The sequence below is a fragment of the Coregonus lavaretus genome, assembly GCF_964263955.1.
Source record: "Coregonus lavaretus genome assembly, chromosome: 2".
Classification (NCBI taxonomy): Eukaryota; Metazoa; Chordata; class Actinopteri; order Salmoniformes; family Salmonidae; genus Coregonus; species Coregonus lavaretus.
In genome coordinates, this window is record NC_139989.1 from 15,610,374 (window position 1) to 15,623,544 (window position 13,171).

Below are 13,171 nucleotides of genomic sequence, written 5' to 3' on the forward strand. Positions count from 1 at the left end.
TTTAACTCTGCATTGTTGGGAAATGACCGGTAAGTAGGCATTTCACTGTAAGTCTACACCTGATGTTTACGAAGCATGTGACAGATTTGATTTGATTTGATTGAAGCCACAGAAGCTCAAGGCCGACCGTGGTACTGCAGGCATTGTTAGCAGAAAACAGGATCCCCATTATAGTGAATGGTAAAATGGCAATCTTCGTCATCAATCTTCTTGTAAACAAAACCCTTTTTGGAAGACAGTCATGGTACCAATTATTGCTTCTAATACACCAGATATATGCCCTTGAACCAATTATTTTTTAAATCGCACACAGAACAAGTTATAAGAATAATTGAGTTGCCAATGGCAGCCTACAGTACCCTGCCTTCAACTTGAGTTACTCAATGAGAGGAGGCAGCACTGAGCTAGCCTGCAACGTCACTTCCTGGAGTAGCTCAAACAGTGCATGTTATGTCTCCATGAGACGGCATCTTAACCGACTTCATTTGGCTTCAATGCACTGTTGAGTCTTCACATAGGAATGAATGGTGTCACATGATAGATGGCTTGATCGAAGGCTTTGTCCATTCATACAGTATGTACAGTCATTGGTAAATACAGTCGCACCGACACCGCGGTATGCTCCATGCTGTTTAGTTACAATTTACACCAGCTTGCTATTGTTAGAATATGCTGTAACTAACCTGTTACCCCTGGTAGATTGCTTTCTTTTTCTAGGGTTTTTGAGTGATCTATAGTTGCTTTCTGTATTGTAGTTTTTTAACATGGTTAAACCTAATTGGTGACACATCCAATGCACAAACACTGCAATGAGTACCTATAAATGAATGCCAATTACATCTAAGGATTTGGCACTTACAGAGTACATAAGAAATTATATAATGTAAGACTAATTCCAGTATCGGCTCCCCTTTTCCCAGAGCTTATTGGTGCTCCCAGAGCTGATCCATTGCACATACAAGTCTAAGGAGCCAGAATGGTACCTAAATGAATGCATAGTCTAGCTTTTACATGACATGTTTTTGTTAATTACCATCCATATACCAGCTCTTCACTGGCTGATATAAATGTTTCCTATATGTGTATATATATACTGTATATACAGGTACATTGCTAATGAAGCAGATGTTGGCTGTGAAATGATCATTATGAGATCATTCATGCAGTAATTATGTGTTTCTCAACCAATTGGCCTTTGGACACCAATGTTTGAAAATACATGTATGTGTTTTATTTACATGTGTGCGTGTGGTGTGTGTGTGTGCGTGCATGCGTTTCTAAGCAGAGGTATGGTAACTACATAGCTAATCCCGAACAAAGGCTTTCTTGCCATGCCTAGCAAAGGGAACTGGAGAGGATCATGGTCTCTATGCTCCTCACCCCCCCCCCCCCCCCCCCACCACAAACACACATACACAAACACACACAGACTCAGACACACACACACTCCCTCTGATTTGGGGGGGGGGGGGTGAACACACTGAGGCCCTCTCAGAGTAGAGGCAGGGATCACCATGGCTACTCACCAGAACCAGGGGTGAAGTGAATAAATGAAAAGCTCAGCACAGCAAGAGCTGGAGTGTGTGACAGCTGCATTGATGCTCTCTCGCCTGTGTTTTTAGCTCCTTTTGTGCAGCAAAATGACCTCTCTCCCTTTCCTTTACACTTTACAGTTTTTCTTCACCCTGAATATTATGTTTGGTAGTGTAACGTGTTTTACTTCACAATCAAATCCCCGTTGGGCTTCATATATTGTTTTAGGCATTGCACAGGCAGAAGCAGTTGCTTTATTGTTGCAATTATGTATTGATAAAATAAGAAAGAGCATAGTACTGCACTCAATAACATATTCCTTATACATTCCTACTAATGTAAGAAAACAGTGTTGTAAGGACTGCCCCCTGATAATTATACAATTTGATACATTTCAGTATCTAAATTAGTTTGATTTGGTAGCCTACAACTAAGGCAGCATTTCTTTACAGCATATACTTCCTTCTTTACTTCCTCACAACATAAAGAAGTGTATTACAGTAGCCCACAAGCATAAAACACAGACAGATCAACCAATGCAGTTTCTTTAAGGGTTTTATTTTGGTCTATTTGTGAACCATGTTACCGCCTTCGTGGAAACCCCATTACACTTGACCATTCAAGCCGCGGCGCTCCTGAGCGGCAGCAGTAGCCAATAGGCTGTTTCGGTGTACCAGAGCAGTGTTGCTCACAGGACGCTTCTGGGTATCGACTTTGTATTTGCGCCTGACTCAAAGCTGTGTGTACACAGTCCGTTGAATAGAAGAAAACTCTCACTCTCCTCCTGAATACAAAGCTTGAAACATGTATCTGGGATTTCATTTATTTATTTATTTAAAAATATATATTATTTTCTTCTTCCAAGGCCTCCAGTCGTCTTTGCCATTTTCTACAAAGTATGTCAGTGTCACAACTTCCTCCGAAGCTGCCTCCTCTCCTTGTTCGGGCAGGCTTCGGCGGTCGTCGTCACCGGCCTTCTAGCCACTGCCGCTCCTCATCTCATCATTCCATTGGTTTTGTCTTGTTTATTACACACACCTGGTTCATATCCCCTCATCAGTACCTGTATACGTGTTTCCCTCTGCCCCCTTGTCTTTGTGTGTGATTGTTTATTGTGGAGGATAGTTAAGCTGGAGCTCCGTGTATTTTGTATTGCTGGGATATTTCCCCGTGTGCCTTGTATTTTCCACTGGAGTGTTTTTTGACGCATTACTGCGTAACTCTGTATTTTCAGAATAAAGCCTGTTATTCTGTGATATACCCTCCTGCGCCTGACTCCTTCGACATCACCTCATCACAGTCAGTCAAACAGGGAGGAAGAAAAGAGACATGGCCAGTGCAATAATAAGTGCTAACACACTGTGATTGGACAGCACAGCAAAGATTAAAACCCTAATAAGCAGATCCAGAACCATCCAAAACCAAACAGCCTCTTAGTGATTGTGATGGAAATGTGCCATACATCGTAATGTGTATAATAACAGGTGAGAGATGGCCTTGGTGTCGCTGTTTCTTCTTAAAGTTTGGCCGTTTGCAGTCTTTTTAACGCTCCGAGGTAAACAAGTAAACACAAAGCAAACGTGATTGCCCCAGGAGGACTGTCTGCATACAAAGTGGCGATAAGTGTCAGCATTGATTTCACTGGAGTTTTTCTGCTCTGTTCCGCTCACCCTCTCATACTCTCGCTGTGTCGCTGCCGGCAGTGTTTCTTTAAGTTACGCTGCTGTACTGGGCTGTGCTGCACACTGTGTTCTGTCCACCTCAAGGGAGGCAAAGATAGGAATTATGCAAAGGGTTATTTACATTTTGCAAGAGAAGCAACTATGGTGCTTGATAAAAGTTCAGCATAATAACAGTAGAAGTTTGAAATAGCACCTGAAAATGAGCAATGACGGTTCAAAAACGGGTTAGATTAAAGGAAGGAAGTGGTATTCTACAGGGATACACTTTTTAACAGGACCTACCGTGTGTCACGACTTCCGCCGACGCTGCCCCTCCTCCTGGTTCGGGCAGGCTTCGGCGTTCGTCGTTACCGGAGTACTAGCTACTGCCGATCCCATTCTCATCACTCCACTCCACTTGTCATGTCTTGTCAATCACACACACCTGGTGCTCATTCCCCTAATTAGTATGTGTATAAGTGTTCCCTCTGTTCCCCTTGTCTTTGTGAGTGATTGTTTTGTTGTGAGAGCGTGTAGCTCGGTTGAGCTACATTTCACTGTGTTATTGCCAAGGTGGATGTTTTCCCTTGTACAGTTTCGTTTGACGCTTGGGGCGTTTGATTTATGCAAACGGATTAAACTCTGGACTTCGGTATTTTACCTCCTGCGCCTGACTCCTTCTTTCACACCTCGTCACACCGTGGCACACATATTTTATGTAATATACTCACTTCTGAATAGATTTAAAGTGAAACACACGAAGCCCATTGGGCAAAAAAAGTCAAGCGTAAAGCTAACAAACCAGTTTTGAGAGAGAGACTACATACTGCATTTAGTTGACCTCTGACCTTCAGTTACATGCTTTGTGGGCTGTCAGCTTTGTCCTTCCTGTCCGTGGTATTTACCGGAACACACTGCCATGGATGGCTTGCTCAAGATTAAATGTTGACTCTCCACTGCAGTTGACAATTTACCTCAAGTTTGCCCCTGACAGCAGGGGAGGGTGAATAACAAACGGCTTCCCTATTGGATTGTCAAGAGGCGCATGCTGAGGCATGCCCATGCAACCAATACCATCATTATGCCCCAGACATGCCATTCATCAACAGCCTGATGGAATCCATTAATAAAATACATTTGGTGTCATTTTGAGGCTCTATTGGATATATAAAACATACATTAAGCCCGCAGCGATAGCCAGGCAATCATTTGATACACCTATTGACTTGGAAACAAAAATGATACTGCCAGACACCTGCTGGGATACAACATGCATCTGTAAAACCTTTGTTGCATTCCAAATGGCACCCTATTCCCTACATTTTCCACTACTTTTGACCAAAGCCCTATGGGTCCTGGTCAAATGAAGTTGTTGTTGTTGTTTTCTAAAAGTGAAGTGGTTGGGAAATAACCCTGTTTCAAATGTAACCACACTGTAATCCCTGGGCAGCTCTGGGCTTCATATCCTACAGAATTGTGTTAACACTATGCAACACTCTCCATATTCCCACCAGACTGCTTATTAGAATGCATTTATGTGCACTTTGTTCACTTGTTATTTGTAAAAATATTCAGCACCATGTTTCTGCCCAGGAAAACCCTTGAACCTATTTTAAAATGATACAGATATACATAATGGATCGATCATAATGGTATGTCATTGGATTTGTTTTTATAAATCACCAATCCTTTTGAACATCTCCCTTCCACTGACTGACATTATCTCTGGTCTCCAATTACAGCTCCACTCGGACGTTGACAAAGGGGACGGCAAAGTGAAGTACGTGCTCTCCGGGGAGGGCTCCACCTCCATCTTCACCATCGACGAGAACACGGGGGACATCCACGCCACTAAGCGTCTGGACCGGGAGGAGCAGGCCTATTACACCCTGCAGGCACAGGCCGTGGACCGGCTCACCAACGTCCCTGTGGAGCCCAGGTCAGAGTTTGTTGTCAAGGTCCAGGACATCAACGACAACGAGCCCAAGTTCCTGGACGGACCCTACATGGCCGGGGTACCAGAGATGTCAGCACTGGGTAAGCCTCTTTCTCTGCCTCTCTCTCTGTTTGTTCGTCCCCAGTCCTCTGTCTTCGTCGCTGTCTGTCTGTCTGTATAATAACATTTGATTTGATTTTTGATTTGATTTTGATGTCTGCCTGTAGTCTCTCTCTCTCTCTCTCTCTCTCTCTCTCTCTCTCTCTCTCTCTCTCTCTCTCTCTCTCTCTCTCTCTCTCTCTCTCGCATCCACCCACCACAATCTACAATATCCTACATTTATCTGTCTCTCATCTCTCTCGCTTCCGATATTAATGAACATAGCCTACGCTTTATTATAAACATGAAACTGAATCTGCGGCATTCATTTGTCTGTCAGGCTGTGCATGATTGTCATAGCCACAACTGAAGAGGGTCCTTTTCCACACACAGAGGTTTTCTCTCTAGTGTTTTCATTAACTGTTGCGGTTTCAAAACACTGTGGTTTTAAAAGCTCCAAAATCTAATCTGACCCTCTACAAAGTAATTACTACAACTGGTTAGTTCCTTTAAGTGGTTCCCATTGTTCCACAGTGTACATTGTTTAGATGCGGTTTTATCCCTAAAATAGTGAACAACCTCATGAGCCCCCCCAAAAAGATAATTGCTTAGTTTGAACGATGAAAGCAATGAAATATCTCCTTATACAAACAGACCCGAAACCCCAATGTTGAGCAATGAATCTACCGAGTTCAGAGATGACAGATTATTCAAATCCAACAGGACATGTAATGGAGCACCTCACGAGGTGCTTCGCCACGGAAACAAAAGCTTACCGCACAGTGCCTGGGGACACTGTGAGCCAATCCTGTCGGAATGGGAAATGTGGATTAAGCCTCCATTTAAAATTCATATGACAATCTGCCAGGGAGAGGAATAAGAGGCTCCACACGCCAAGCGGCAGACAATGTCTCCCAATCTTCAGGGTTAAGTGATATGACAGGACAAACACACCAGCCTCAATATTCTTATCATGTAGACCCAGAGACAGCAGAACATTGCATCTATGTGTTTTATCTTCCTCAGGCTGATAGGCAAAGATGCAAACAAGTGGATACATGGAGAGACTGTTTGCTGTGAAGTAAAGTCAAAATGGAGCCTATGCTAAGCGTTAACTGGCAGTGATAGGAGTATTTTCCAGGCCAATGCAGTGCTTTGCTCATAACATTCATAATCGGCACTGAGATCTTATAAGGATTAGGCAGCCCAGAGTCAACGGGGGGTACAGTACAGGGCTCTAGCTTGAGGAACTAGAGGATTCCACTACAAGGGCTTGGTGTCTCGTGTCCAATGGGAGATAAGAGAGATAGAGCAACTGAGCACATCATCTGCAGTAAAGGAAGCGCTCCGAGTTCACAAACACCATGAACACCAATACGCCGGGTCACACTCTCTGGCTTATTTACATCGCCAAGGTCTTCATCTGAAGTTGTTAGAACAGCATGTGAATAATACATCCCGCTCTTTGTAAATATCTGTTCAGGGCAATTTACAGTACAGGAGCGGGCCAGGCACCTCTTGTCCTCCATAACTCCTTTATAGATGTGTTTAAATCATTAATGGACGTAGACTGGCTGCCTGTAATGAATAGGTTCAATTTAGAGGAAATCATGAATTTAATTCATTCAAGCAATTAGACGGTGGTTGCTAGTCCCGTACACATGGTAGACCTTATGGCCCTAGGATCTAGGAAGACTTTGTCTTAATCACACCTCGGGATGTCAAATAAAAGACAAGAGGGGCTTGAAGACATTTGGATGTGTGACAACCTCTGAGCAGCCGAGGCACAGGTCTCAGGTCTACACGTCAGACAGACGTTCCCCGGGAGCTGATGGAGGGCTTAGGGAATGTAATGTCAGACCAAGGCCACCGCCTCGTTGAAATTTACCACCCACCACCCCTTTATCCACCTGTCATTGTTCATGTCTAATTCATGAGCTCCCAAGATCAAGGATGGAATAGTCAGTTAATTACGGAAGAGAAAAGGAAAGAGGTACTCTGGTTTCAGGTGACATGGATATACAGTGGGGGAAAAAAGTATTTAGTCAGCCACCAATTGTGCAAGTTCTCCCACTTAAAAAGATGAGAGAGGCCTGTAATATTCATCATAGGTACACGTCAACTATGACAGACCAAATGAGAAAGAAAATCCAGAAAATCACATTGTAGGATATTTAATGAATTTATTTCCAAATTATGGTGGAAAATAAGTATTTGGTCAATAACAAAGGTTTCTGAATCATTTGTTATATACCCTTTGTTGGCAATGACACAGGTCAAACGTTTTCTGTAAGTCTTCACAAGGTTTTCACACACTGTTGCTGGTATTTTGGCCCATTCCTCCATGCAGATCTCCTCTAGAGCAGGGATGTTTTGGGGCTGTCGCTGGGCAACACGGACTTTCAACTCCCTCCAAAGATTTTCTATGGGGTTGAGATCTGGAGACTGGCTAGGCCACTCCAGGACCTTGAAATGCTTCTTACGAAGCCACTCCTTCGTTGCCCGGGCGGTGTGTTTGGGATCATTGTCATGCTGAAAGACCCAGCCACGTTTCATCTTCAATGCCCTTGCTGATGGAAGGAGGTTTTCACTCAAAATCTCACGATACATGGCCCCATTCATTCTTTCCTTTACACGGATCAGTCGTCCTGGTCCCTTTGCAGAAAAACAGCCCCAAAGCATGATGTTTCCACCCCCATGCTTCACAGTAGGTATGGTGTTCTTTGGATGCAACTTAGCATTATTTTTCCTCCAAACACGACGAGTTGAGTTTTTACCAAAAAGTTATATTTTGGTTTCATCTGACCATATGACATTCTCCCAATCCTCTTCTGGATCATCCAAATGCACTCTAGCAAACTTCAGACGGGCCTGGACATGTACTGGCTTAAGCAGGGGGACACGTCTGGCACTGCAGGATTTGAGTCCCTGGCGGCGTAGTGTGTTACTGATGGTAGGCTTTGTTACTTTGGTCCCAGCTCTCTGCAGGTCATTCACTAGGTCCCCTCGTGTGGTTCTGGGATTTTTGCTCACCCATCTTGTGATCATTTTGACCCCATGGGGTGAGATCTTGCGTGGAGCCCCAGATCGAGGGAGATTATCAGTGGTCTTGTATGTCTTCCATTTCCTAATAATTGCTCCCACTTTTGATTTCTTCAAACCAAGCTGCTTACCTATTGCAGATTCAGTCTTCCCAGCCTGGTGCAGGTCTACAATTTTGTTTCTGGTGTCCTTTGACAGCTCTTTGGTCTTGGCCATAGTGGAGTTACAGTGGGGAAAAAAATACTTTTTTTCCCCACTGTAAACTCGTAAGAAATTTTATTTGAAATGATTATTTCCTGTGATTTGAGATTTGGGGAAAGCCAAAGGAAAAGTAAGCTGGAATTATAGAGCACATTGATTACAGTACCAGTGTGTCTCAGTGAGATTGTATGGTTCAGAGCATTGGCACCTACCTATAGGCACATCCTGGGCACAGCAGGGCAATTATGGGTTTGTCTTTATTAGAATTTTGCCATTCATTGTCACATGCCAATTACAAATAAAGTTGAACTAGTCTCCGAGGAACAATCCCAGCTTATCTCAAGCGGAGGGGAGCAGGTGTGAACGTGCATGAATATAATCAACTTAATCATGGGCACCAATGTTGAATACTCATCAAGGCGATGCAAAGTTGGTGAGCTCAAACTGCAGGTTTTGAATATTGCTTTTGTAATATCTAATCATCAGTCATACCCACACTCAAATCCATTTTGTATTAGAGATTAACAGAGTTGCTATAAACGTTTCTCACCACTCTCATACTTTGCAGCTTATGTTACCTTTGTCAGCATGTTGCACTAACATACAGTACGCCTACCTTTTGAAATGTTTAAGCTTTGCTGGTGAAAGTGTACTCTAATGGTAATTCTTTAGTATATGTTACGTTAATTAGAAGAGAAGTAAATACTTATCTTCTGTCTCATACACATTTTGTTCAACTAAGTATAAAAAGTTGCAAGCCATAACAATGCAACACATATAGCTTACAGTTTGAACATTTGGAACTTGGATCATGTTTACTTGGAGATGAGTATTCATGGTGGCAGTTGGATCCAGTCTTGTGTCTGTAAAGCTTTGATGAATACCTGTCGCCCATTCAAATTAGACATGCTGCTACATTTATTTTCATTACTGTCAGATGACAATCGCTCACCCCGAGATGCAGACTTGATTAGGAACCCCTGTTTTGTCCGGATTCACTGGAAATAAATGAAAATATGAGAAATTGATCAATCACACAAATGAAGACAGACAAATAGTGAAGTGACACAGACAGGCAGAAGACAGCTGCATCGAGAGGAACCGTGTAATATATTCTGATGTGAGGATGTTTATCCGTTTTGGACAACCACTCTTGAAGGCTGGCTATTCTTATTCGTGACCTTGACTGCTATAAATATTACAGTGTTTCGCTACCAATTTCCTCTAGCCTGGGTATCACTACAGATACCACAGAAAACACAAAATAGAAATCTGAGAGAACCATTTTACACATCAGAACCATTATTGAGGGATAACCTAAATCAGTTTTAGCTTACTGCAACTGTAACTGCAACTGTGTAGTGATAAGAATTGTGAATACCATAGCACAGCACTCTAACGTAGTGGCATTGATTGACCTTGTTTTTTTTATGTTGTAATATAACCTGCCACGACTAAGAGTTGATGATATAATCTTGGGGGTCCACATAGAACTAGCTTGATTATAACATCTCAATGTCCACCGAGCCATTTTCTATTATATTGCTCAAATTCAGGGCCAGCGCCTGTTAATTCTGGTTTATGACTGGAAATTGTGCGGTCTAATCTTCCATTTCCATGATCACGTCATTCTGTAAGAGTACGTAAAATATGGCCCATGCACGAAAGTGGGCTTTTTATAACGGTGTTTGCTGCAAAATAAAATATAACCTACTTTGTAAGACAGGCACTTTCCTTTATGTGCTACAGTATGGGCCTAAGACACCGCCAGAGATGCATGGCTATTAAAGTGAAATATACATACATAAAATGTGTCTCCCGAGTGGCGCAGTGGTCTAAGGCACTGCATCGCAGTGCTAGCTGTGCCACTAGAGATCCTGGTTCGAATCCAGGCTCTGTTGTAGCCGGCCGCGACCGGGAGACCTATGGGGCGGCGCGCAATTGGCCCAGCGTCTTCCAGGGTAGGGGAGGGAATGGCCGGCAGGGATGTAGCTCAGTTGATAGAGCATGGCGTTTGCAACGCCAGGGTTGTGGGTTCGATTCCCACAGGGGGTATGAAAAAATAAATAATGTATGCATTAACTGTAAGTCGCTCTGGATAAGAGTGTCTGCTAAATGACTAAAATGTAAAATAAAACAGCCTATTCATCTGACCATGCGCAAAGGGAAACAATGGTTTTTATTCCAAGGTTACGTCTCCTACGTCAACGGTTGATTAATGTATGTTTGTCAAGTCAGAAATGGGCCTCAGCTTCAAGATCACCAATGACGCAAAGTCTGAGACTTACTTTCCTTGATGGACGTTCATCCTCACACAAAAAATACAATTTAACATCCCAGAAAATATAACATTAATTTCAGTGTGTATTCGTTTTTGTGATAAATTCACCCTAGAATGGCAGTGGCTCTCCTAGTAGCTCTCCATTGAGGTCCAGTTGTTTTGCATGGTAGATTACTGGCTCAGTACACTTGGTTCTGTATGTTACAGATAAAACGCTGGTCTCCATCAGGGGCCTGACCATAGTTCACAACAGAACAATAGAGGTAAATGGTCTAATTAGCGATGATTACTGGACCTTTATGCTTTAAAACTCTGGTCCCTTGACCAAAGCACTCCTTCCAACAAGCTCTCACATTGTCACGTCAGATTTAGATCTTAATCCATTTTTCTCAAACATCAAATTTCAAAGTTGTTCCAAATGTTGTTCCAAAACGTCAGTTTAGGCATTAACCCCCGAAATCTTAAGGTTAGGCAATTAACTCTGAATGGTTAATTGGGATAGGCATAAAACAAAAATCTCAAAAACAACTTTCTATCACTGGATTCAAACATGCAACCTTAACCACCAGAGGCAGATGCTGCATTAACTCCGAATGGTTAAGGTTTGGGATAGGCTTAAAACAAAAATCTCAAAAACGACTTTCTATCACTGGATTCAAACATGCAACCTTTACCACCAGAGGAAGATGCTGCATTAACTCCGTAAATGAAAATGTAACTCCGAATGGTTAAGGTTTGGGATAGGCTTAGAACCTCTACGGGATCGGTGTCCCTTATAAGGGACGGTTGATGCTCAACATGCGATATGTGACTACAATGGTGTTGTAAACAACAGCCAACTTTCCGGGACATAGACATGTCTTATATGGGCAGAAAGCTTAAATTATTGTTAATCTAACTGCAGTGTCCAATTTACAGTAGCTATTATAGCTAAAAAAATACTATGCTATTGTTTGAGGATAGTACACAACAACAAAACACTTTTATTACGGCAACTGGTTTGGTACATTCACCTCTGAAGGTAAATAATGTACTTACATTCAGTAATCTTGCTGTGATTTGTCATCCTTAGGATCCCAGTGATAAAATGTAGTGTAGTTTTGTTTGAAGAATCAATTTTTATATTCAAATGTAGGAACTGGGTTCTACAGTTTGACCTCTGACTCCACACCCATCCCGCCTGGCCATCTAGATGTGTGAAGGTTAGTGTATTTTCTGTAGGCAAGCTAATGATCCATCATTTATGACATTCCTGGAAGTGTGCAAACTTAATTATGTATTACCATAGCATTTTCGTATGTTCTCTATAGTTATGTACTTGAAAACCAATTGAGCACATTTGGGAAAAATCCTGGCAGACTTGATACAAAATATTGTGTAGTGATATAATTCTTCACTGGATCAGTCTGAAACTTTGCATACACACTGCTGCCATCTGGTGGACAAATTACATCTAGAATCCTACATCACTGTCTGGCCTTTCTCTTGCATTTCAAAGATGATGCAAAAAATAAATAATAGAAAACACATGTTTTTTTGTTTGTATTATCTTTTACCAGCTTGAATGTGTTATATTCTCCTACATTCATTTCACATTTCCACAAAGTGTTTCCTTTCAAATGATATCAAGAATATGCATATCCTTGCTTAAGTTCCTGAGCTACAGCCAGTTAGATTTGGGTCATTTTAGGCGGAAATTGAAAAAAAGGGTCTGATCCTTAAAACAAAAATCTCAAAATGACTTTCTATCACTGGATTCAAACATGCAACCTTAACCACCAGAGGCAGATGCTTACGCCCACCCCCATCCATCATGCCTACTCCCATCCACCACGCCCACTCCCATCCCCCACAGCCACCCCCATCCACCACGCCCACCCCCATCCACCACGCCCTAGCTAAACTGAAACCTACTTAAAGGTAACAGCACTCACTGTTGGCCCTAGTGGCTAGTTTCCACGTCATCTCCCGACATCCTCAGAGATGGCTAAGGTCCAGCTGTGTAGAGGCTAACTGCATTAGGAAATATGGAATATCAACATGCTAACAGTGTCATTAACAATCACTTTAAAATCAAATGAATTGTGTTAGTTCTAAGAACGGCTATTCATTTTTCAACCTCTGTTGCAAGTTTCCAAACTATTGGGGCCCCTACACATATTTCCAAACTAGAGTAGGCCCCTACATACAATGGGGAAAAAAAGTATTTAGTCAGCCACCAATTGTGCAAGTTCTCCCACTTAAAAAGATGAGAGAGGCCTGTAATTTTCATCATAGGTACACGTCAACTATGACAGACAAATTGAGAAAAAAAAATCCTGAAAATCACATTGTAGGATTTTTTATTAATTTATTTCTAATTTATGGTGGAAAATAAGTATTTGGTCACCTACAAACAAGCAAGATTTCTGGCTCTCA

General features: G+C 42.3%; 1 protein-coding gene across 1 annotated transcript in view; it reads left to right on the top strand.

The window, feature by feature from the left end:
• Nucleotides 1-13,171, top strand: part of LOC311102932 (cadherin-7-like) — a gene marked incomplete at both ends in the record, with an annotated part of 130,456 nt that overhangs the window by 42,632 nt on the left and 74,653 nt on the right. The window contains one exon of the mRNA XM_084144424.1: nt 4,937-5,231. Coding sequence (XP_084000550.1) covers nt 4,937-5,231 — 295 coding nt within the window. The remainder of the gene's footprint in view (nt 1-4,936; nt 5,232-13,171) is intronic.